A 26,908-nucleotide genomic window follows, 5' to 3' on the forward strand; every position below is an offset into this window, starting at 1 on the left:
TGTGTTTTAAGAAATAAAATAACCAATTATACTTGGTTTCCCAAAGGACAGTGGCTTGTTGCTAGGCAACTTCTTTATGAAACTCATGCTGTGATAACTAAATACAGCTCCCAGTTAACTTCCAGGTAGCCTCTGATTATAGAGGTGAGCAGCTGAAACAATCCAGTAACACTGTCTCTCTTTCCTTTGACTGTTGGGGCAGGAAGGAGACCCCCAATGTGGGGAGATGTAGAGGGGCTGGGGGCATAGCTCAGGTGACACACAGACTACTAGGGAGTGTCAGCAGGTGACATCCAAACAGTGGTCTGCCTTTACATGCCTCATGCTGTCTTCAGGCACCAATTTAAAGTTTTGGCTTTAAAGCACAAAGTCATTTGTCTTGTCTATCTCCCCACTTTCTTAATAGTCAGCTAATGAAGCAGCAGCATCTAAAGGTGCTGGCTGCTTCTGCAAGCATGTGTGTGCCTATGTGTTTAAAAAACATTAAAATAAGTGCTGCTTCTGAGATTTCCAGCAGGTTCTACTGACTCTTTGGTCTCTCCAAACTCATCTCTGCATCAGCAGTTTTGTATTTGATTTGGAACCTGTTCTAAATATGCTCCCCCAAAGATGGGAGGGCATCATACAGAGTGAAAAAGGCCCTGCACAGACCTTCAATAACTTGCATGCTTGCCATTCTTTCAGAGAAAAGCCAGGTTTCACACACACTCCACTGCTCAGGAGAACTCACTCACCAAGCTGTCCTCCTGTCCGATGATTGCTGTGCAAGACGTTCTAGAAACTTCTGGTGATGCTGCTTGTTGTTAAAAATGCATTATCATTTCCATTCACCATTGCAGCAGAAAGAATAAAATATCTAAGAATAAACCTACCTAAGCAGACAAAAGAACTGTATAGGGAAAATTATAAGACACTGATGAAAGAAATCAAAGATGATATAAATAGTAGGAAGAATCAATATTGTGAAAATGACTATACTACCAAATATTCAATGCAATCCCTATCAATTTACCAATGGCATTTTTCACAGAACTAGAACAAAAAATTTCACAATTCGTATGGAGACACAAACGACCCTGAAGAGCCAAAGCAGTCTTGAGAAAGAGGAATGGAACTGGAAGAATCAACCATCCTGACTTCAGACTATACTACAAAGCTACAGTCATCAAGACAGTATGGTACTGGCACAAAAACAGAAATATAGACCAATGAAACAAGACAGAGAGCCCAGAAATAAACTCATGCATCTATGGGTACCTTATTTTTGACAAAGGAGGCAAGAATATACAATGGGACAAAGACAGCCCCTTCAATAAATGGTGCTGGGAAAACTGGACAGCTACATGCAAAAGAATGAAATTAGAACACTTCCTAATGCCATACACAAAGATAAACTTAAAATGGATTAAAGACCTAAATGTAAGACCAGAAACTATAAAACTCTTAGAGGAAATCATAGGCAGAACACTCAATGACATAAATCAAAGTAAGATCTTCTATGACCCACCTCCCAGAGTAATGGAAATAAAAACAAAAAATAAACAAGTGGGACCTGATTAAACTTGAAAGCTTTTGCATAGCAAAAGAAACTACAAACAAGGTGAAAAGACAACCCTCAGAATGGGAGAAAATAATAACAAAGGAAACAACTGACAAAAAATTAATTTCCAAAATATACAAGCAACTCATACAACTCAGTACCAGAAATACAAACAACCCAATCAAAAATTGGGAAGAAGACCTAAACAGACATTTCTCCAATGAAGGCATACAGATGGCTAACAAACACATGAAAAGATACTCAAAATTGCTCATTCTTAGAAAAATGCAGGTCAAAACTACAATGAGATACCACCTCATACCAGTCAGAATGGCCATCATCAAAATGTCTACAAACAATAAATGGTGGAGAGGGTGTGGAGATAAGGAAACCCTCTTGCATTGCTGGTGGGAATGTAAATTGATACAACCACTATGGAAAATGGTATGGAGATTTCTTTAAAAAACTAGGAGTAGAACCACCATCAGTCAGTTCAGTTCAGTTCAGCCTCTCAGTCATGTCTGACTCTTTGTGACCCCATGAATCGCAGCACACCAGGCCTCCCTGTCCATCACCAACTCCTAGAGTTTACTCAAACTCATGTCCATCGAGTCGGTGATGCCATCCAGCCATCTCATTCTCTGTTATCCCCTTCTCCTCCTGCCCCCAATCCCTCCCAGCATCAGGGTCTTTTCCAATGAGTCAACTCTTTGCATGAGGTGGCCAAAGTACTGGAGTTTCAGCTTCAGCATCAGTCCTTCCAATGAACACCCAGGACTGATCTCCTTTAGGATGGACTGGTTGGATCTCCTTGCAGTCCAAGGGACTCTCAAGAGTCTTCTCCATATGACCCAACAATTCCACTACTAGGCATATATCCTGGGAAAACCAAAATTGAAAAAAAAAAAAAAAAAAAAACACATGTACCCCAGTGTTCATTGCAGCACTACTTACAATAGCTAGAACATGGAAGCAACCTAAATGTCCATCAACAGATGAATGGATAAAGAAGCCATGGTACATATATACAATGGAATACTACTCAGCCATAAAAAGGAGCGCATTTGAGTCAGTTCTAATGAGGTGCACAAACCCAGAACCTATTATACAGAGTGAAGTAAGTCAGAAAGAGAAAGATAAATATTGTATACTAATGAATGCATATGGAATCTAGAAAGATAGTACAATGAATTTATTTTTAGGGCAGCAATGGAGAAACAGACATAGAGAACAGACCTATGAACCTAGGGGTAGGGGAGGAGGGAGTAGGTAAGATGTATGGAGGGAATAACATGGAAATTTACAGTACCGTATGTGAAAGACAGCCAATAGGAATTTGCTCTATGCCTCAGGGAACTCAAACAGGGGCTCTGTGACAATCTAGAAGGGTGGGATGGGAATGGAGGTGGGAAGGAGTTTCAGGGGGGAGGGGACATGGGTCTCCCTATGGCTGATTTTTGATGATGTATGACAGAAAACCACAAAATTCTGTAAAGCAATGATCTTTCAATTTTAAAAAAAGTGGCAAAAAATATGTTTGTTCTGACATTTTGAAATTTGTATTTTGAGAGTCTATGTGGGTTGCCTGAATTAACTATAACCTTGGTTTTGCTACTGTTTTAAGGGATCAAGTATTTATTCTGTTCAGAAACAGAATGAAGAAAACAGTTCTGCTATCCAATAACTATGGTTTAGTTTGACAAGCAGTGTTGGAGAAGCAGCGTCTGCTTGATGAGAATAAAGGTGATCTTTAATCAGCTTATCCCTCTGAGTCTTCCAGGACTGGAGCTTCTCTGACTCAGCTATTGGTGATGGTGTGGATCAGTATTGATTAGATTCTAAATGTATAGAGTAATTTTTATTATTCAGAAGGAAACCCACATAAAGTAATATAAGAACTAGTTTTGTTAAATATATTTTACATTGCCCTTAAAATGATAAAATTTATTTAAGATATATTTTCTAAACCACCATAGGTGGGACATCTTAGGTGACTGTTAGTTAGGGGAATAGTCAAGTAAACTGGGAGTTTGTGGAGAGGCAGAGACCAGAAAACAGAAATCTGCCCGGTACCAGGGGAGATGGGTGGAGTGTAAATCTTCCTGGGTAGGGGAGGGCTCAGGAAGACGAGAAGGTTATAAATAAATGGAGAAGCTTGTATATAAAAGCTCTCAATCCTTCAGCATGCCAGGAGAATATGTATTATGAGCACCATGAAACAGTAATATTGATGTCTTTTTTTATTGGAAACTAAAGGATTTGTTAAATAGTGACTATTTGAGATTTTTAAGTGTCGTATGCTGGTGACTGAATGATTGGTTATATTGTGGAAGGCAAAGCAGAGCTGCTTTTGAAAATGGATAATCCCACTGTCATAATCCCATTATGACTGTCAGTTAATTGTAAAATCCATTCCTCTTCCCAACAAGCAGTCATTGTGAACATGGTTTATTCCGAGTTTCAACCCCAGACATGCACATGGACCACTAATGTGCTGCAACATGGCGGCTCCCAGCCATGTGCTCTAGTCTCCATGAACAGCATGACTGTTAGTGATAGAGATCATACTCACCACAGACACTAAGCTGTTTTTCCATAATAAAACTTGTGTTAGTAGACAACAAAAATACATATCATGGGAATGAAAAAAGGTTTTAAAGCTCAGATTCCAAACTATGTCCACAAAGGCATTGAAAAAAGTTAACTTTTGAGAGGTTAGCAGTTTAATAAACTTACAGTCCCTTTTATCATGACAAATGATTAGACTTTGATTTAAAAATTCCAAAAGACTCCATTTATTGCGAGACCTGGAGCCTTTATGCTGCCACAAAATGTTCTTTTTCTTGAAGGGTGAACACAAAACCCAGAGGAGGAAGATGGTGTGCAGGTGCAGTGACAGGAAGCACTAACCACTCTTACAACCTGTTTTTCAGGAGAGAACAGTGACCATTCGGAGACAGGCTGTGGGAGGATTTGGACTGAGCATCAAGGTAGCTGTCTCTCCATCTGTCCTGCAGAGCATGTGCTCAATGCCTGCATTTCTGTGAACTTTAATTCTTTGTGCTGTTGTGTTTGTGCTGTCCTGCCTGACTCTTTGCAACCCCATGGACTGTAGACCGCCAGGCTCCTCTGTCCATGGGATTCTCCAGGAGTGGGTTGACATTTCCTTCTCTAGGGAATCTTCCCGACCCAGGGATTGAAACTACATCTTCTGTATCTCTTGCATTGCAGGCAAATTCTTTATTGCTGAACCTTCGGGAAAGCCCTTTAACTTTTTTCTCATTGATAATTAGACAAGAGTGCCTATAGAGAACTTCTCAGTATTTGCACTGAGATGTAAAATAAGTAGGCTCTCAAAATCTTAGCCGCTTTTGGATTTAGAAATTTTAGAAAAGTATTTTGGAGTCACTCAGTCATGATAAACTCTTATGGCCACATGGATTGTGGCCCACCAGGCTCCCCTGTCCACAGAATTCTCCAGGCTAGAATACTAGAGTGGGTTGCCATGCCCTCCTCCAGGGCATCTTCCTGACCCAGGGACCAAACCCAGGTCTACTGCACAGCAGACAGATTCTTTACCGTCTGAGCTACCAGGGAAGCCCCATTTGGGAGATTTACCTTACCTGAAATTGAATGCAACTCATTAATTTTCTTTATGTGGTTTAATCTAGAATTTCAAGTACAGTCCTCAAGTGTGCATATCTTGTAACCAGTCAGAGCAGAAAAATTTGGGCTGTCAGTGAAAGGAGCCAGGATGTGTGTCAGGTTCATAGAAGGTCTGATAATAAGTTGAATATGGGTTTGATTCCAGTTGTCTTTTTCTTCTGTGCAGTTTTCTTTTTTTGTTTAAGAAATTGAAAACCTCATGTCCTAGTGCCAAGTATGCAGGAAGACTCAATGTTTTAACTTCTGAATTATTTTTAACATTGACTATCTCTCTCCTTTTCCATTCATTATGAAATTTTAAAGTGTTTTTCTTTCTGTATGTTCTTGATTATTAAACATGTAACACACCTGAAATTTAACATCATTGAAACAAAGTATACATTTTTAAAGGATGGAAAATTACATAAATATTGAAAAAAATTACCTCAGTGATTTTAAATACCCTTCAGAAACCCACATCTGTGCAGAGATCAATGGAATGCAACTTTATCTTGGTTGTTGGGTTAGATACTTTACCTATGTGGGATGAAAGTCATACATCTCAGGAGTACATTTCATGAAATTTTAATGCACCTCAAAGTATAGATGCTTGGAAAGTAGAACTCTAAGCTTGGCGAACATCAGCTCTAGTTATATTATAAAAATGACTCAAAAATCTGATCAGTATGGAATAGCGTGATCTTGTCAAGTGATGAGAGTATTTCTATCTAAAATGTTAATTTTAAGATATATTTTTTACTTTCACTTTATCATCAACTAAGGCCTACGAGAGACCTAGGACAAATTATAAGGTGTGGAAATGAGGCAGTGGGAATAAACAGAGGCAAGTTTTCTTGTTGTCATCCTTTTTTTTCTCCACATTTATTGAGATTGTCATGAAGGATCTAAAGGTACCACTGAAGATGTTGTCCATGAAAAGAGAACAACAGCTGAATGTGGCTGAAATTCATTCATGACAGCGGCTCCATCTGATATCAGCACCGATATTTCTGGTAGTGGAGCTGTGTGAATTCTGTGCAGGATGGAAATGTTCTTCTCTTTTTATTCAATTTTCATTTAGAGTTAAACCCAATAATACAGTGTTACTCATTTTACTGAAATATCACATGTAAGCCTAGACAATTCTTAAAACCTCAAGAATTTGCCAATAAATCATTTCAGTTTAATATTTGCATTATTTCAGCACAAACAAAACTCTTATACATGTAATAAAGTTATTTTCTAAATCAAATAAGTATATATTTTCCATTGAAAATATAGGCTACGGAAGCAATATTTGAATTATGATAGGAGATTTGACAAAAACATGAAACTATTTTGTAATTCTTGTGACAAACCAACCAACCAGAAATAAAAACATCAATATTTTTATTTAGAATATTGTCCATTCAGCCTGAAAACTTTCCTTTTAGGTTTTTCTATTTTAGGTTTCTCAGTACTTACCACTGACTCTTGCTTTTCTACATTAAAAAAAATGATTTTAAACTATCATTCTGTTAAGGTATTTCAAAATGTAATTTTTTACTTATTCATGCATTCAGTTATTTTAAATGGCAACATTTTATGCAAATTATTTTACCCTGTAAATTGGGTAAACCTACTGTGATTATCTATTTGAACTATTTCCTTTGCATCTGAGAATTAAATGTAAGGGACAGTTTAAGAAAGTATTCTGGCCAAAAAGCAGAATTCGTACTTTAATGTTGTCCATTTGTTTGCTTATCTACCAATTTGACAAGTCTAGCGGCTGACCCAGGGAGCAGTGGGATGAAATCTGGAGGTGTGGGCGCACACGTTTACACCTGGCCCGGCCCTGTGTCTCCAGGTGACAGTTCATCCCCCTAGCCCCTACAGTGAGCTGAGAACAGAGAAGAATGCTCCGCCTGCAGGCCTGAGACTTGACCCCTTGGTGAAATGCTCCCAGGGTCTGTGTGGGGTGCACCCTCTTGCACTCTGTCTTCCAGTCCTTCCTTTTACACCATCTTCACTCATACTGCTTTTTAGAGTCATTCCCATATCTGCTATAATTTTGGATCTTTTTTTTTTTTTTTTTTTGGCAATTCTTTGGAATTCTTCATGGAGGCTACCAATACTCAGTCTTCCTTAATTAAAATATCTCTCAGAAGTCACAAACTTGGGTGTTTTTCCCTTGTATTTGTTTTTTTTGTTTTTGTTGTTTGTTTGCCTCTCAGTAAAATGCCAAGCTCTTCTAATTGTATTTTTAGATTTCAATAAAAGGCTAGACATAGAATCACTTAACTCTCCTCTTACAATCACCTACTCTCCTGGGTTCTCAGCCTGAAGCCACTTTTCTGAAGGGCTCAGTTTCCTGCATCTACCTGGTTTATACCCTCAACTTCTCTGCAGGCACCTTCTGTCCCCACTGATCTTCATGTGGCCTCTGGTTCCTGTCCAGATGTATCACTAGTCCTACCGCATCTTCGGGTCCTTTTATCTGGACCATCCAGATACTTACATTTCTAAAAATAACATAATCGTCTTCACATTACATCCCTGATAATCACCAGTGTTTCTCCCCCAGGGATCTTGCATTTTGCCCCATTCTGCTTTTAAGAGTCACCATATAATCACCTTAAAGTAAGCTGTCATCTTGACCTCGTCAGACTTTAATTTTTCCTCTGTTTATCTCTTAAAGTGCAATACCATCCATTTGCATACTATTAAATCATACCTCTGGTCATTGTGATTAAGAGAATCACCTTTTAGAGAAAGAGTGTTTTGAATATTATTATAGAAAGATGTCTTCTATTATTATAGAAAGATGGAGTATTTTTCAAAAGACTCAGCTTTTCTTACCTAAACAGTAAGTTGATGAATCAAGGAAATATTTGTGATCAAAGATAAGATTTCTATCTGAAATCTTGAACTTTGCAGCAATGTGAAATTCTAAGTATTATTACCCTTGAAATCTTATCACTTATAAACAATAATTTCTAATAGTTATTAACTGCTCTTGAACTGCCAGATTCTGAGCTAACTATATTTTGTGTCCAGAAAGTAGACAGCTGTTGTTGGACCTCTATAGACAACAAGATTAAGTATTAAGAGGTTAGGTTATTTACCCATTTTTTGTAACAGGCAGAGCTGCACCTCAACCCCCATCAAAGCTGATGACAGAGTTCTGACTCCCAATGAATATTCTCTCTAGCTGTACAACCAGCACGAAATTATCTCTATGCCCTCCATTTGAAAACAAAAACAATGTTTCCTCTCTAAGTTATTCACATTCTGGTTTACTTACAACTGAAAGAGACTGATTGAAATGTCCAGCAGCAAGCAAACAATATCCTAACATCAAGGACTGGGTATTAATTGTATCAGATTCACCAAATAAACATGCAGGTCATCATAGTAGTTGTCATAAATGTTTGTAGTTTAATTTATTAGTGATTTCAGGGCAAAAGTCTGTAGATACCAAGTGTTGCTACAAGCACACACATATTTGCATTCATTTCCTCACTTTGCCTGGTTCTCACTCTTTGTCTGAGGCTTCTGTCTCCACCAGTGTCAACATGGACACGTAACTCTGAGCCACAGAAACAGGAGGGCAACAGGGCAGGCAGTAGAGCTCAGTTAGAGAGTGTGCACTAGTTCCAGGGGCCAGGTAAAACCACTGATGAATTATCATTCAAAGGGTGATTTTCTAAATTAAATAACTTATTGAATTGTGGTTCACATACCATACAATCTACCAACTTAAAGTGTACAAGTCAGTGGTTTTTATTATGTTCACAGATGTGTGCACTCCTAAGTCAGTTTTAGAACAGTTTCATCAACAGAAGAAGAAACCCGGAGCTTTCAGCCACCGCCCCCCACCCCGTCTCAGCTCTGAGCAGCCAGCAGTCTGCTCTCTGCCCCTACAGAATTCCCTATTCTGAATTTCCATAGGAAAGCAATCATAAATCATGCGGGAAAGACCATTAACTTTGCCATAGCTAAGCTGAGTGGTTTTGGTAGATCCGCACCTCATTTAGATGAATAAAAACATTGTCCATGTTCTCTAAATTATGTTCCTTTAGGTGCTTCTCCTGTACCTGTCGACTGTCTGTGATTTTCTGTTTACAAGTATTCTCCTTTCTCTGAATGGATCTGTAATGTTGAACTCTATTATCTTTTTCTTTCTGGAGCCCAGAATATAACTGATTGATTGTAATGAAAAGATTGAGTTGAAAAGATTATTTGGCAAGATTCCCAGTGTTATTAAAAACATAACTGAGTTTGGTTTAGTGGAATTTCACAGTTATACTGGAAAATCATTGTGTAGTGGTCAAGCTCAAAATGCTTTAACTGGGGCCTTATATCCTGGTACCTATAGAACTAGCTATAGAATTGATTATGCTTTGTGAAAAGGCTCTTTCAAAACTGAGTGATGTACTTTTTAATATTTTCTGGGGTGCACTTTAGATTGTCACCTCACTTTTTCTAATCTCATTTTACTCTGGATCAACCGAGTTCGAGTAATTCATTTACTTTCTATAAACCATGGCCACAAGCCTTGCACCCTAACCGGCTTCAGGGTATGTCGGGGAGAAGATGATGAAGGGAATCTGCCCTGACCTCAGGTCTTTCATATTCTAGAGGGAAAGGAGACATTGATCAAAGTGTCACGTAGAGAAACGTGGTCCCAGGCATGGCCCAGGGCATGTGCACAGAGGCTGAAGGAAGGCCTCTGGCTTTGTGTGAGCAGGGTCTTAACCTTACACCAGGCTAAGGGTCAAGGGGAAAAAGCATTGGGGGCCAAGGGGTCATGCTTGCGAACGAGGACGAAGGTCCAGGATAAAGCAGAGGGGAGGCTGAGGTTACTGGACCTTGGCTTTTAGCCCACGTGCAACGTGAAGCCTGTCGCCAACTATAAACAGGGTGAGTCATGTTATCTGCTTTCTGTCTGGAAGGTTTTGAATCTCCCTAGTTAGGTTCAGAGCTAAATCTAATTTACTTTGATAGAGCTGGACTGCTCTCACATTTCATTAAATAAATGAAGGCACAGTGATCTTCAGTTCCAATTTTATCTCCTGAGTTTTGTCTTAAAAATCTCTCTCTAATCAATTAATAAAGTCATCTCCTTAAATTAGCTTTAAAATTCTCTCAGAGAATTTTAAATCTCCAAATGTCTTATTAAAAAAATAGTAAACATAAAACATTTGGATTCAAGTCATTGAAATTTCAGAAGAAATTTTACATATAAAAGAAAAATGTTGACCAAATAGGAGTTGGTTACACTTTATTATTAAAAGATAGTTGTAAGTCTCAGGTATTGAGGGAAGGATGGATAGCTGAGTTGACCCTCAGAAAACTGGTACCTCTAGACCAAACCTGGGAGAGACTTCCCACTCTCCTACCATGGTAGCCTGCACTAAACACTTGAGCATCAAGAAAACCTTTGAATTCAGTGCTGCAAGGAGAGAAAACTGCAAGAAGCAACCACAGCTGAAGGAAAGAGCTATGACGCTAGCTGCCGGCCTAGAGTGACATACATAGGGGTCTCCTCTGCCCCCAACTCCAGAACTATATCTGGATGGGTCTGTTTTATCTCTTTATGTCACATAAAACTTCATCACTCTATGCTTTGTTTTGATCAGCATTTTCTTCTAAGAAATGGAGATGTATTCTGAAATTTTTCCCCATTTTCAAAGTATCTCTAGGAACTATCTGTAACCATACACCTTTGAGTCCATCATTCACCTTCTTCGTTTCTACTCAAAATCTTTCTGCAAAGTATTTTCAAGAGCGAAAAATTTTAAGTCAGAGAAAGCTTTAGAGTTCATTGTTTCACTTATTCACTCAACAAACATTTCAAAGCTTAAGAAAGCATCATTATTCCAGGCACTGATATTACTTCAATGTAGGAAACAAATTTGATCCCTAGGTTAGGAAGATCCCCTGGAGAACGGCAAAGTAACTTACTCCAGTGTTCTTGCCTGAAGAATCTCATGGACAGAGCAGGCTGGTGGGCTACAGTCCATGGGGTTGCAAAGAGTGGGACACAACTGAAGCAACTTAGCATGTGCACACGAGCGGGAAACAAATAGCCAAACCAAATAGCCAAGACAAATACATAAGTAAGTCCATCACCATCGCAGAACTTACTCTGTGGCTGGGGACAAAGGAAGGAGAAAGAAAATACATGATGAATATAGGAAATGAAGAAGACAGTAGAAGAGGAGATGTTGATGAATATAATGGGAGAAGATAGAATAGAATGCAGGCATGGGGAACCCAGAGCCCTAACCCTACGCATGAAGGTCCTTGGGTCCTGATCTGTGCGGTTTCCTCTGCTCTGGAAGCACATCTGTGCACTGTACCCTATGTCCCAGTCCTGGGCTCTGATCATGTGAGGATCGTCCTAGACAGGTTCAGGGCGCTGTGACTCAGACCATGAGGCAAAAGCAGGACCCAGAGCCGAGGAAGCTCACCCCAGAGACTCTGCCCAGAACTCGTGTGGGTGGGGGGTGAGTGTCTGCTCAGTGGGATGTGGTGAAAACAGCGGACTGATGGGTGGGTTTGAATTTCACCCTGGGTAACACAGCTTTCAATATTTGTTTGTCACATCTCTTCCTAATACCCCAGAAGTAGAAAGGACTACTTGTCAAGAAAAACTTTAGAGCCACTGCTTTTCTCGACTATTGCCTCTCTTGGGCTTTCCAGGTGGCTCAGTGGTAAAGGATCCGCCTGCCAATGCAGGAGATGCAGGTTCGATCCCTGGGTCAGGAGTGTCCCCTGAAGAGGAAACAGCAACCCACTCTGGTGTTCTTGCCTGGGAAATCCATCCCATGGGAAGAGGAGCCTGGCGCTACAGTCCATGGGGCTGCAAGGATCTGACACAACTGAGCATGTGTGCATTGTCTATTTTATTTTTAAGTTTAGTGAAACTCAGTGCTAAAAATGGACATTCATGGGAAAAAAATGTCTATTCTAAAATAATTTTTGCCCTTGAAGGGAGAAAGGCTTAGGGATTTACTTATTCTGAAGCTGCAGAAGCCCCAGTGGAATTTAGATATTCTTTTGAACTACCCACATTAAAAGTGCCATCCTTACCTTCTATGTGAAATCTTACTGTTTAATGAACTTACTTGATTTTTTAACTATTGCTTTCAACCTTCTCAACTCTGTTACATAAAACTGTAATTTATACAGTTACTTCAGGAATTTATTTTCTTCCACATAAGTTCAGTTACTTATTTTTCTGTATTTTTTCCTATCTCATTTGGTCCATTAGCCAAAGCACTACTTCATTATTCTTGGTAGCTTACTGTGTTCCTTAGTTTATGCTTCCATATAATACTGATGACCTCCCCGCCTCCATTAAGCATATGCACACTCTGCTTTTTGTCCAGTTTGTGCAGGTAGAGGTCTGTCTAGCCACTTAGCATTCCAAGGACCATTGCTTTGTTCCCAGCATAGAACAACTTAGCCAGATAATGGAAATGCGTAATTGTCCGCTGTTTGGAACCTGAAATAAGAGTTTCTACAATGGATAGCATGGCTGGTCATTGGAGGAAATCTCTTCTTAAGGCATCACCAAATTAATCTTAAAAAACTAAAATTTTCAAAGTCAGCTATTATTAATTCTTGGATGTCACAGTGAAATTCTAAACAGATAAGCATCTTGAGAGTCTCCCTGATAGAGAAATTCCACGAGTTTATTTAAATTCTATTTAGTGTCTGTTCACCTGCTATCCTTGGCCTGTTTAGTTTCCTAACTAAAAGCTGAGTTTTTATTCTTTTGAGATTAAAAAGTGAAACGTGTGATTTTTTCTTTTCAGGGGGGAGCAGAACATAACATTCCAGTTGTGGTTTCAAAAATCTCGAAGGAGCAGAGAGGTAAAGTGTTCAGATGGTGTCCTGTGGCTGCTTCCTGTGTGAGTCACGGTCCTGAGGAGCAAGATTGTAGTTAAGAACCATGAGATTGTACGAAATCTCTCATTCCAGTTCCCATGACCAGGCCACACATGGCTGGTTCTAACTGTGGAGTTTCAGTCTCTTATCCACACCCAGCCCCCCGCTGTGGGGCGGGCTGGTCTTTAAAAAGAAATGTGGAACTGATTCTATTGTCAATGGATTGACTATCCAGATCTAGACATTTTCATAGACACCTTAAACTTATAGGAACATGAGAACATTTAGTCCTCTCTCCAGACTGTAAGACCTGAAATGATGGGACTAAGTGGAAGTATCTCAGCATGTGTTTCGGTACTTGAGCTGAATCATATGATTATTTTTTGCATTTCCATTGTTTGTGGATCTTTTAAGATGCTACCCTTATAGACCATTTTACTTTTTCCTTTAATTACTTTTTCCTTTAATCCTCCTCCATCTTTGCCTTTGCCCTCAATCAGTTTTGGCTTTATTGAATTAAGAACTCTTACATCTGTGTGAAGAAAGTAGACGAGACATAGTCAATTCTCCTTCTCCATTCACAGCTGAACTGTCAGGACTGCTCTTTATTGGGGACGCAATTCTTCAGGTATACATTTTACCATTATTTTCCATGTGTCACCAAATTACAGTCAGTTCACAGTATGCTCTTCAAATTCTCTCCTCTTTCCATTGCAGATAAATGGGATTAATGTGAGAAAATGCAGACATGAAGAAGTGGTGAGTCTTCTTTACCTTTTCCTAATATTGTTATTTTCCCCATGTGCAAATGATTTATGGCATTGATAAAAACTTCCTTATTTCATTAGGAACATATGAAACTGGTCCTGTGTGATATCAGATTTCCGAATAATCTCTTACTTGTTTTATTTTTCACATAGAAACAGATCAGTGACTATCACCCAGAACAAAATGTAATTCAAGAAATACTAAAGGAGAGCTATTTGCTATGTTTCCCAATTAACCCCCACAGTTTTCCCTTGCAGCTCAGTCAGTAAAGAATCTGCCTGCAATGCAGGAGACCCGGATTTGATTCCTGAATCAAGAAGATCCCCTGGAGAAGGAAATGGAAACCCACTCCAGTATTCTTGCCTAGAGAATCCCATGGACAGAGGAGCCTGGCAGGCTACAGTCCATGGTGTTGCAACAGTCGGACACAACTTAGTGACTAAACCACCACCAGAGCATGTCCACTAAGCATATCTCTAGGTGAAATATACCTCTAAATCTTTGCAAATCTTTGAAAGCTTATACAGTCTCAGTTGCTCAGTCCTGTCTGAGTCTTTGTGACCCTATAGACTGTAGCCTGTCGGGTTTCTTTGTTCTTGGGATTCTCCAGACAAGAATACTTGAGTCTGTTGCCATTTTCTTCTTCAGGGCATCTTCCCCACCCAGGGTTCAAACTGGCAGGAGACTTAAGAGACATGTGTGTGTGTGTGTGTGTGTGTGTGTGTGTGTGTGCACGTGCGCGCACACGTGTGTGTGTGTGCATGTGTGTGTGTGTGAGAGAGAGAGAGATAACATTTAGAGACAGTTGAGCTCAAGACTCTGGTTTAGCACTCAGCAGCTATACAAAAAGGTCAGCATTGTTTATTGTGAATTTTCTTGGATGTTGGTAAATGTGCAGACCTGAATTCCAGGCCTCGAATGTCCTAATTCACTCCATTTAGGTGACCCAGGAATTTGTCTTTCAGCAGCCAGCCCAGTGGTTTCATGTCAGCAACCTCTAATCGACACTTTGGGAGAAGCTGGGAGGTGGAGGAGCATCCGTGGGGCTGAGAGAGGACATAAAAAGATGATGCCGGAAAGAACAGCCAGTGTCGGGCGCTTGGGAAATGTTTTTCACGGTTGATTCAATAACACTCATAGAATCTTCACTGAATTTCCATATCAGCTCACATGGGAAAGGAGAGAGGAGAAATTATGTTTAAAGGTTTGTACTCAGGGGTCAAACAAAATGAAAATACCCTGAGCCTTCGGCTTTTCACAGCTTCAGTTCATTTGGTTTGTGAGGACACAGCTCCTCTGCTAACAGCTAGTTGGAGAAGACTCTTCTGACATATTTACATATTTCAGACCTCAAAGAGGCAGCTTCAAGTGTCTGAAAAGCTCCAGCTTCACCAGCAGAGTTCTGGAGGGTTCTTTGTGGGACGGGCAAGGAGTGTCCCTTTGCATCACTCCTCTGCTCTCTCAAAAATCCTACTTGGCCCCCACTGGCATCCCTGGTGAGCCTCGCAGAAAATGTATATACTTCAGATCTTAGGCCACACCAAATAGGTACAGGGAAAAGCAATATTTGAGAACAAATAAAAATTCTCATTTTTAGACAAATGAGAATTAGCACAGCACAGACCACTCTGTTCTGAATATATGTAAATACCAAATAAAGCCCTGTAAGCAAAGATATTTCAACTTTAGTCTTTTTTTTTCAGAAGTACAGAGAGATGTAAAACTCATTGTCCAGGGAGCAAGAACAGGTGCATTCTCTCCAAAAAGACGAATGCTATCAATGGAGTCCGGTTTGTGATTTGTTCTTTGGAGGTACACAGTGAGCTTACAGGAACTGTGTGGGGCTTTGATTGAATAGATCAGGGTGGCCTGAAAGATTTGTCATTGTTGTTCAGTTGTTCAGTATTCATGTCCAACTCTTTGCGACTCCATGGACTGTAACACGCCAGGCTTACCGGTCCTTCACCATCTCCAGGCATTTGCTCACACTCATGTCTATTGAAACAGTGATGCCACCCAATCATCTCATTCTCTGTTGCCATTTTCTCCTTCTGCCCTCAATCTTTCCCAGCATCAGGGTCTTTTTCTCATCAGCTGGCCAAAGTATTGGCGATTCAGCTTCAGCATCAGTCCTTCCAATGAATATTCAGGGTTTATTTCCTTTTGGATTGACTGATTTGACCTCCTTGCTGTCCAAGGGACTCTCAAGAGTCTTCTCCAGAACCATCATTTGAAAGCATCAATTCTTCTGTGCTCAGCCTTCTTTATGGTCCAGCCCTTACATCCGTGCATGACTACTGGAAAAACCATAGACTTGACAATACAATCCTTTGTCAGAAAATTGATGTCTCTGCTTTTCACTATGCTACTAGGTTTGTCACAGCTTTTCTTCCAAGGAGCAAGTGTCTTTTAATTTCATGGCTGCAGTCTAAAAGATTGGAACATGCTTGAATGGTGTTCACTCTATTTCAAAGAAAAGGGACTTGAGATTGTATTGCAAATTGCATGTGGCCCTTTACAATAAGCTTTTATTCTTTTGAGAAGTTTAAACTTATCAGCTTTGAAATGTAGATACTGATTTTCTTACCTGGTTCTAGTCTTTCACTTTGCAACAGTGATTAGCAAGTTTTTATCTTCACTATCAATTATCTAAGTAAGCAAACTGCTGACACCTCAGTGGGGCTGACTTTAATTAAATGTTTAAGACCAGACTTATGTGGGCAGAAAAAGGCACCACAAGCTGAGAGGTATGGGTAGTTTTAGTGCCTCGGAGTCCCTGATTTAGAAAGAAACCGAGAAGGTATGATAGTAGGTTGTTTGCACACCTGACTGTCCCTTGTTCACCTGCGCAGGTCACGGCTGTTAGAAGCAGCATCATTCTTAGATGCCTTCTACAGGAAGCCATGGCTTCAATGATGAGCTGTAGGCTGGACTGTGTATGTGGGGATCCCTCCTCCTCACCCCTGGGTGCTCAGGGGATTGTGTTAATGGAATTCTTTACCCAAATGCTTAGAAATAGATCATCATGGCTTCTGCATCTGTTTCTCCTGTTGCCAGTTGGGGTGAGTGATCTCAACTCCAGGCTATACCCACCCCACCCTGGGAGCCCTCTGGATGCAAGAAACCAAGAAAGTAAAGCTCCCAGTTTCCACATCAAAAAGGAGTAGCACAGGCACCAGCTTTGAGAAGTCTGTGTCCTGAAAAAGAGTTTCATCCACTCTTGGTTGTTATGATCTTACTCATACAAAGCATTAGATAATTAGAAGTGAAAATAACTGTCACTCTAATTATGAATTTGTGAATTTGAACCAAACTCTACCAGAGTGTATAATTTTTACAACAGCAGAATGAGGAGCTCAAATTATGTAAATTAAAAGATTCATTCAAGCAATGATATAAAATTTTGATAAGAGAAACATAAAATATTGCTTAATATAATTTTGATTGTTATAATATGTGCTTAATTCAAATTTTTCATTGGAATAAAAATAACATTTATCTTTTTAGCTCAATCAGAAAATGACATTGCAAGGGTTTATATCACATCATCTGAAAATGAGGCATTAGTTTGAATACTAGAAGTTTTGTGAGTTACCAAGAAACACATTCAGGATGTGACTTGGGACTGCAGATTATTTTAGACCTTCACAGAAAGATTAACTTGTCACTGAGTTACACACCATGTTTTACCTAACTGCTGACAATTCCTAGTATGTTCTCAGTTTGGAAATAGGTTTTAAGGTCTAACCAATTAATATTTTCCTCAAGGACTCTGACCATACTGGACTTTTTTTCTTTGGATCAACTACCACCAACAAAAGCCACACATGAAATAATTTAACTTTTAATATTTCCCACTGGTTTGGGAAATGTTACGTGCAAAGGCAAAAATGTGGGAAATATTGTTTCTTGAATCTGTGAATTTTGAAAAGCAATAAAATAGCCAGAACTTGCCTTATTTACATCCTTAGGTTTTCATTAACACCTTTAGGAGTTCCTTCTCACAGGTCTGTCCCCTAATTAGGTTATGAATAGAGACAGCACAGGAGATAAGTTAATTAATTTTCCTCCTGGCTACAGACTCTCCGCCAGTCCCTACCTGGCTATTAAGAGGGGTTGGTACTTTATTTCATTTCTTTGGTTTTTGCCCAATGTTTCTTTTCCTGTCCCAGCGTTCAAGCCAGATTACATATCACAGGGAGTTGTCAAGTCTCCCGTGGCTCCTCCGGGCCGTCATAGTTTCCAGGACTTCTTTTCTCGATAACACTCACAGGTTTGAGGAGTACTGCTCAGGCGTTTTGTGCAGTATGTCTCAACTGGGAGTTTTCTGGTATTTTTCTTGCAGCTAGACTGGGTGTTTGTGTTTCGGGAGGAAGGCCACACAGGCACAGCCCATCCTCATCCCATCTCACCATGTGTACACACCTTCCTGACTGCGTGGCCAGTGCCGGGCAGAGGCTGAGCGTCAGGGCTCTCTGCTCGAGCCCCCGTGTGCTCCCCCCATGCTCTGCCCTGAGGAAGGGGGTCACTGTGCAGACCCCGCACTCAGTGGTAGTGCTTCTGTCTCATGGGGTGGGCTGTCTGCCTATGTTCCCTGGAATTCTGCTGCACAGGAGATTTGTCTGTTTATCCTCAATGTTTAAACTTTATTCCATCATTCTGGTGGGTCAGGAAGGGTTGTGGACCTTGACCTTGTACTCTGGGCTATAAGCTCTTTGCACGTGGTTTTAGAGTTGCTTTGCTATAGTCCTTGGGATTTGGGGTTTTTTCAGCACTTTCTCAGTCTGTGGCAACAAAAGTTGTTTCAGGCGCATGTTGCACATTTTCTGCCAGGCCAGGAATCAGCCGTTTCTCCCAGAGGCCCTGCTTCCCTTTGTTGGAGAACATCTGAGCAACTGCCTTCTTGGAGCTGGGTGCTTGTTGCTCTGGAGCAGCTGTGCCTCCAAGGCCCCTCGGCTCACAGAGGAGAGGAGGCGTGTGTGAGTGTGTGTGTGTGTGTGAGTGTGTGAGAGAGTGTGTGTGTGTGTGTGTGTGTGTGTGTGTGTGTGTGTGTGTGTACCAAGGTGCTCACATACCTACTCAGACATGTCCATGTCCATGTCCACATGAGGCTAAACACGAGGCTACATGGTTGCCTCCAAGTAAAGCCATCATCATATAGATGAACGACTAGAAAGCACCCTCCCTTTGTTTATCTGTAACCCCCCTCAACAGATGGCCACACCGTCTGCCGTCTGTCGATTTAATTGTTCTAACCCAGTACATATGTACAGCGGGATCAGGATGATTAACCCAATCACCAGTGTGCAAACTCCTTGAGGACAGTAGAGGATAGGTGTACAGTTCCTTTTTGCCTTTCGTCTTCCAGATTTCATTAGTCTTAGGTCAGTTCCACTCCCCCACGCCCTACAGGGAAGTGGTTTCAGACACTGATAACACAATCGTGTTGCCTTTGGTTCTTCATCCTAACATCCCTCAACCTTCCAAATGACTCTAAAGGTCTGCACACATCAAGGCTCACTCACCTTTTGCTGCATACTCTACAAGTTTGGACAAGTGCACAGCATCGCGTCTCCACCATCATGACGCCATGCAGACGAGTTCCACATCCCTAAAATATCCTCCTCAACCGTCTCCCTGCCCCCACACCAGTAATCCTCTGGAAATAATCATCTCACTGTCTGCAAAGTTTTGCCTTCACCAGAATGTCATACAGTTGAAATCATAGAGAAGTTAGCCTTTTCAGACTGGCTTCTTTCACTTAGCAATGCCACTGAAGAATGATCCATGTAATTTAGCTCTCAATGATTTATTTATTTTTGAGCACCAAATAATATTTCAGGGTCTGGACAAGGGAATATTAAGCAACTTCACTACAGTTTTTCTTTAAATCTTTTTACCCATTGGAGGACATTGTACTTACTTCCAGTTCACAGTGATTATGAATAAAACTGTTATAAATATTTGCATGCAGGTTTTTGTGTGGACCTAAGTTTTAAGTACTTGGAAAATAACTTAGGAGGTGTATCGCTGGTTGTATGGTAAGATTTTACTTAGTTTACAAGAAGCTGCCAAATTGTCTTCTGAAACGGCAGTGCTATTCTGCAGTCCCTCCATCAGCAGTGAAGGAGTGTCCCGTGCTCTGTATCCTCAGCCACAACTGGGGTCTCGGTTTGTGGATCTGAACCATGTGGCCAGGGGTATCTCATTCTGCTAATGTACGATTCCTTAATGACAGATGATGGAGGACATATTTTCATATGTTTATTTGCCCCCTTTATATTTTCTTTGGTGATGTCTGTTCACATATTTTTCCCATGTTTACATCCAGTTGTTTATTTTCTTATTGTTGAACTGAACAAAGTTTTATATATATACATATATACATATATGTATATATACACAGGAGGTAACTCTTCGTGTGTATTGGATCCACCATAAATAAATGGTTTAAAGATATTTTCTCCCTGTCTGTGAGTGGGTTGCTTTTTTAATTTTCTTATTTTATGTAAAAAAGTATATTTTACAGAACAAAAGTTTTTTAATTTCATTGAAGTCCAACACATCAGTTATTTGACGGCCATAAAGATTGCTTTATTTCCTTCTTTAAGTCTAGTAACCTTAATTTATGTTTTGTTTCCATAATATTAGAAACAAGCCTGGAAGTTTGCAGCATGATTTGAATACTCATATGAATATGAGAAAATACATCCTTATATGTCATTTTCTTGTTCCTGGTCTCAGTGGGAAGGGGTCCAGTTTCCCATCATTAAGTGTGATATGAGCTGTGGGTGTTTTGTAGATGTTCTTTATCAAGTTGAAGGAGTCCCCCTACATTTCTAGTTTGCAGAGAGTTTTAATCAAGGGTGTATGTTGAAGCTTTTCAAATGCTTGTCCTGCATCAGTTGATATGAATATACTTGTTTTGTTCTTTAAATGTTTGATGTGGAGATAACATTGTTTGAATTTACAATGCTGAATCATCCTTGCCTACCTGGAATAAACCCAGTTTGTTGTGATGTATAACTCCTTTTATACATTGTTGGTTTGGTTTGATATACTAATGACTTTTTGAAGATTGTTGCATAAATGCATTTGGGGCTGCCCAGCGTCACACCAGCATTCCTCAAGGGATGTTTATCTACCTGTCGCTTCAACTTGTGAGCCAGTGCCTTCCAACAATTATGTACCACAAACAAAACTGAGTCGAAAACAGGAAGATAGACCATAAATCCAGTAGAATAACACCATCCAAAAATCAGCAGTACAAAATGATGGAGAGTGTGTGCAGCCCCAGGAATTTTCACTCATTGCAGGTGGAAATGCAAAATGATGAAGCCACCGTGAAACACTGTCTGACAGTTTGTTGCAAAGCGAAATATTATGTTATACAATGGAGCATGCATATTCACAAGTATTAGCCAAGAAAATCGAAAACATATGTTCATAGAAAAATATGTATAGAAGGTTTTAGTGAAGCTTTTATTCTTAATCACCAAAAATTAGAGCCAACCAACATGTCCTCGACATATGAATGGATAAACAGACTGTGCTGCAACCGTAAGTGGAATTCTTTTCAATGATAAAAAGGAGTGATTGTCTCAATCGATGAAGAGAAAAACATTTGACAAAATTCCACACTCTTCCCTGATAAAAATAACAAGCAGGGAGTAAAAGTAAGCTACCTCAACATAATAAACACTTTAAATGGAAAATCCAGTGTTAATATCATACTCGGTAAACAAAAGCTTTTTCATTAAGATCAAGAATAAAAAAAGGATGCCCACTTTTACCAGTTCTAATCAACATAGTATTGGAAGTCTTATCCAGTGCAATTATGGAAGGAAAGAAAATACATCAAAATTAGAAAAGAAAGAAGATGATCTCTGTTCATAGATGACATAGTTTCATCATTTTATTTTTGTGGATTTTAAATTTTAAAAAAAGAGGCAGATAATAACCATGCTGTCAGATAACACATAGAGTTATGCTGTGCTCTGAACCACATCTAAAAGTTTCTTTCACACTGAATTGATGGTGAAAGTCTGTTCAAAGATGTTTTATGTTCTTAACAAAAGTATAATTTGATGCTCAGATACAGATGATTTTGTGTAATCTAAGATTGATTACAAAATTTTTTACTTTCACATCAAAAATCAGCCTGTAGTTAGCAATAAAAATTTCTTTTTGAGAGAATTACAGGTTGTGAAAATGAGGGAATACACAGTTGTTTTTAAAGTGGTGAAGTGCAGATACTGAGTGAGAGGCACAAAACCATGATTAGCATTATTTTTATTAACAAATATTGTATCCAGGGAAAGACTGAAGGCAAAAGGATAAGAGGGTGGGCAGAGGATGAGATGGTTGGATGGCATCACTCACTCAATGGACATGAGTTTGAGCAACCTCTGGGAGATAGTGAAGGACAGGGAAGCCTGGTATGCTGCCGTCCATGGGGTTGGAAAGAGTCAAAAACGAGTTAGCGACAGAATAACAACAACTGTATCTAGTGTACACTCACGTCTCTTGGATAAAATAATTGTCCTGGAAATTATGTTTGTCCCTGGGAAGATTTTATGGTCTGAGATGCCAGGATCCACAAATCAGAGCCCCAGTATTATAACGGCATACAACATAAGGGTATCACATACAGTGAACAATATAAGGCATTGTCAGATGCTGGTGATAGACAATATACAACATTTGCTTCACTTTGAAAGTTTTATTTTTTCTCCCTATAATTACTTGTGCTCCCTCTACTCAAATAATGTGAACTTTATGCTAATCAGGTAGCAAATAAATTTGACCAGATCAGATGAAATTCAAACATTTTTCTCTTTCGCTATGGTGAAACTTGTGAGGTGAAACGTGAAAGATGAAAGGCTCTCCATTTGTTACTCTGGATGTCAGGAGGTAAATCTTAGCGTCCCTGAGATGTTTCCTCAACAGTTGGGATAGTCATATACATCTCCCAGTTACTTCAGAAGGAGCTGGATGGTTAGTCGGGGAAACATCGAGAATTCCTTCTGAGTTTCTTTGCCCAAGCAACGTCAGAAAGAGTGCGTGATTGTTCTTACTGGGGTCCTTGACCAGGCACTGCGGCTGCTGTTAGTCCATCCCGGGGTTTCTGCTCAGTGATGAAAAAAAACAGGGTTCCTCCTAGCCGTGAACAGCAACAGCGCTGTGCTGGTGGAGTTCCGGCACTACGTACCTCGCGGCACAGACTTGCTGATTGAGTCTCCCGTTTGTGAAACCCAGACGGGAACTGCCAGCCGCGCTGGTGAGCGGCAGCGCTGTAGGTCCAGTGATCTGACTGTCCTCACCTCATCAATCTCCTTCCTCTCCGGGAGCTGTGCTGGGCAGGTGCTCTGTCTGGGGACATGGTTGCCCAGGTTGCTATGGAAACGGAGCCAGACTAGATGCAGGAGAAAGAGCAGCCCTTCTCTCATTCCTCACAAGCTGAGCCCTTCTCCTGCTCAGGACTCCAGACAGAGCTAAGCCAGTGGAGGGAGGAAGTGGGGACTTCAACCAGGCGGGTCAGGGGCAGGGAGCCCAGTGTTCCTCACCACCTACTTTTTAAGGGATGTGCTGGTGAGAATTAGAGTCAGTGGTTTTTTCTGATACTGTTTCATTGGAAAGTACTCTCTGCAAGCTTATGTGCCCTCATTGAACCATCATCCATCTAAAATTTTTAACCGAACATAAGCCATTTCAATTTTACATCTCAAGTGACCAGCTCATAGATTTCTGAAATTGGCATTCATTGACCTGAATTTATTGAAAGAGATAGAGTTTAAAGCTCCTGTTGTTCAACCATGGCTTCAGGGTCACATGAGACACGTAGGATTCCCCATGGCCTCTGAGACAAGGCAGCTCTAAGACAAGACAGGCTAATGTCCGGGCACCGGCTGCGTTTCATGTATCGTCTTGATCAGTTCACCCTTTCCTGAAGTGTCCTTGGGTTGAGACGATGGTGCCTTTTGGAGAGGTGAGTATGAGGTCTGGGCCTGAAGCTGAGTGACTGACAGAGAGGTTCCCGAAGAGTCTGTTTTGGTTTCCGTTTGGTCATCCTGTCATTGGTCATTTTGTCAGGTACCAGATAGCAGGACTGTCCTCTGGGACTCTGTTGAAAAGAAGTAGAGTTTAAAGTAGAACAGGAGACTTGAGGGAAGTTCCAGATGACAAAATAAAAAGGCAGTAAGCCAATACTCTTACTAAGGGCCACCCTTAAGCAGTCTCAGTAATTTCATATATGTCAGACAGGGACAGACATACATGGCTTCAAAATAAAGTGCCTGTGTTTTGCACAAGTTCATAACCATCCTCAGGGCTGTAATTGCCATGTCCCTACCATTTTGTGTGTGATAGATTCCTCTGAAGACTGAAATTTGAAGTAATCATGAAGTAATAAACTCTATTTTCCTTCACATGTTTAGCAGCATATAAGGATTATTTTCTCCCCACTCATTTAACACATTATACTTGAGACTCACATCTATTTTCAAGTATTTGAAATGACCAGACACCCAGAGAAATCACTGTTTTCTCATGGCAGGACAGTTGTATTTCTCCCTCATGAATGTCTGTTTCCAGGGAGGTGCTGGCAGAGCCAGAAGTGGCCCCACAGCGCTGCTGACTGTACCAGAGCATTAATCCTGCTCTCCACATGCACTGGGGAGGCGTGGGGTGGGGGATACCTGAAGTTCAAGGTGACATATGAAATGATGCACGTGATGGAGTGAGATGAAAGACCATGGGAGGAAAGTGCACCAGCAACTCCGCAGCGCTTACTTTGGAGTCCTGTGCTGCTGTGCAAACGTGTGGTGATGATGTGTGTAAACAAACACTTACAGCTCCGGGCTTCAGCTGTCCTTCCAACTGAGTCCGCTTTGCTTCTCAGATCCTGACAATTCGTTCCTGAGACAATCTCATACAGAGTTGTACAAAAAATAAGGGGAAGTCTCTCCCTTCCTTCAAAAATTAGATAAAACTTAATTTTGAACCCACCTGTTCCAGATGACTTTTTAAAAGTAAACTTTTTTGCCAATTTAAAAATTTTGTTAAACTGACTAATAGAACATGAACTAGTCAGTTGGCACACAATGTTAGAAAACACAGTAAAATATTACTTGTGTCTTTGAAGAAATACTGCAATTAAAACAAATGCTGAAATAGTGTTACTATAGTGTGTGAACTAGCTACCAATGTATTCTGCTTGTTAAGTTCAACTCACCTAGAATGTGACATTTCACCCACTTTTATTACATAGAATCTTATTTTAATGAGATCTTTTAAAGTGATGGAATTTTTAGTTACAGCTTCAAATATTACAGTAAAAGTGGATCAGGCATTCTACATTCTCACCTCACTAAAGTAAATGATTCTTTTTCCATATTGAAATTCATTAATAGTTATTACTATATCCTGGTTATTAGAGTGGACATTGTTATTTAGTCAACCTCCATTCTTATTTGTAATATTTACCCAAATTGAAAACTTACTATATACTCACACACTATTTTAGGCTGAAACTTTAGGAATTCAGAAGTACTAAAAATTTAGTAGTTCTTTTTAAAACATACAACTATATACATATTTTTGCTATGATTTTTTTTTTTATTTTACAAGAACATAATGTTCAGACTTGAAATGACTATATAAGGGATCCTACTGTACTTATTTGTGTATGTAGAGTGTTTCCCACTAATTAAAATGCAGGAAAGGTGATGAAATGAATGAGTGAGATTCATCCTCAGGAACGTCACAGCACCTTTCTCCAGCTGTGATGTCCACAGTAATCCAAACCCCCATCCCTTCCTTCATCTGTTTTCAGCTTTTCAATCACTGTTCAGTGTCACTTTGTGGTAAGAGATGGTATTTCTAAGTTACCTCAAACGCCTTTCTTATTTTGCACTGATTCCTCCAAATTCCATGTGATGCTTGCTTTCTCACATGATCCACCCACTACTTCCAGGGGCGATGGGATTGTCTGTATGCAGTTCTGCACCTCATTTTCCAGCTGGACAGTTCCTGCTGTCACAAGTGGCTTACTTTCCAGTCTGGTGGGCTACAGTCCCACCAGAGTTATACACAGTCGGACAGGACTACACACGCACCAGCACCAGGGTTTGTGGGAACTATAGGCTCTGTCCTTGACCAGATGTGTCTTTCCTGAGATGGCCCTATCTCTGCCCTCAATGCTGGCAGCTCTCTGACCCCACCCGTCACCTGTAGGTGTGGACATGCACACCTGTCCTCACAGAGAGGGGCGTGTGTCCCTCCCACTGCTCCACAGCTTCCCCTCAAATTTACCTGTGAAAGTGGGAAGCAGAGGACCTAGTCCCACTCAGGAGAGCCCCACTCAATCAGTATGTTATTTCCCCCTACAATTAACATAAATAAAAATGGTTAAATAAGGAAACACTTTGCTCACTCAGTGTCCACGGGTGGTCACCACCTCAACATGGATAGTAAAGCTCTGTATCATGTCTACTGCCAGCTTAGCTGTTTTGTCTGAAAAGCAGTTTGTTTAAGACCGTTCCTCAAAGTCATGCTCAATTTCCTTTTCCTCCAGAGGTCAGGACTCTAAGAAAATCATTTATTGCAGTTAAAGACGTATCAGCGGGGTGAGGCCAAAGTCAAAGGGAAGTCCTGTGTGTGTGGTGTGTGTGTGTGTGTGTGTGTGTGGTCTGAGTGTGTGTGTGGTCTGAGTGTGTGTGTGGTCTAAGTGTGTGTGAGTGTGTGTGGTCTGAGTGTGTGTGGTCTGTGTGTTTGTGTGTGATGGGTGTCTGTGTGTGTGTGCCATCTGTGTGTGTGTGTGGTTGGTCTGTGTGTGTGTGGTATGTGGAACCCACAGCATGCTTACCACCAAGACTAAACCCTCCCATCAGCTGTGCACTCTGAATGGTGTTGACGTGTCAGTGCATGTTCATAGCTTGTATCAATGACCCACTCAGCTGGAGTGTGTTGACCACAGGGAGGCTGTACTTCCAGGGGGCAGGCGGTCCGGGTGAAATCTCTGCACTTTCCCCTCCTGTTGGCTGAGAACCTGAGACTGCCCTACAAAAATAAAGTCTT

General features: G+C 40.5%; 1 protein-coding gene across 2 annotated transcripts in view; it reads left to right on the plus strand.

Annotated features, from left to right (window-relative positions):
* Positions 1 to 26,908, plus strand: part of SNTG1 (syntrophin gamma 1) — a 136,980-nt gene that overhangs the window by 15,142 nt on the left and 94,930 nt on the right. For both annotated transcript variants that reach the window (XM_061122805.1, XM_061122806.1), the window contains exons 3-6: positions 4,474 to 4,530; positions 12,991 to 13,048; positions 13,648 to 13,691; positions 13,781 to 13,822. In XM_061122805.1, coding sequence (XP_060978788.1) covers positions 4,474 to 4,530; positions 12,991 to 13,048; positions 13,648 to 13,691; positions 13,781 to 13,822 — 201 coding nt within the window. The remainder of the gene's footprint in view (positions 1 to 4,473; positions 4,531 to 12,990; positions 13,049 to 13,647; positions 13,692 to 13,780; positions 13,823 to 26,908) is intronic.

Source organism: Dama dama, chromosome 21 (assembly GCF_033118175.1).
Source record: "Dama dama isolate Ldn47 chromosome 21, ASM3311817v1, whole genome shotgun sequence".
NCBI classification, from domain to species: Eukaryota; Metazoa; Chordata; class Mammalia; order Artiodactyla; family Cervidae; genus Dama; species Dama dama.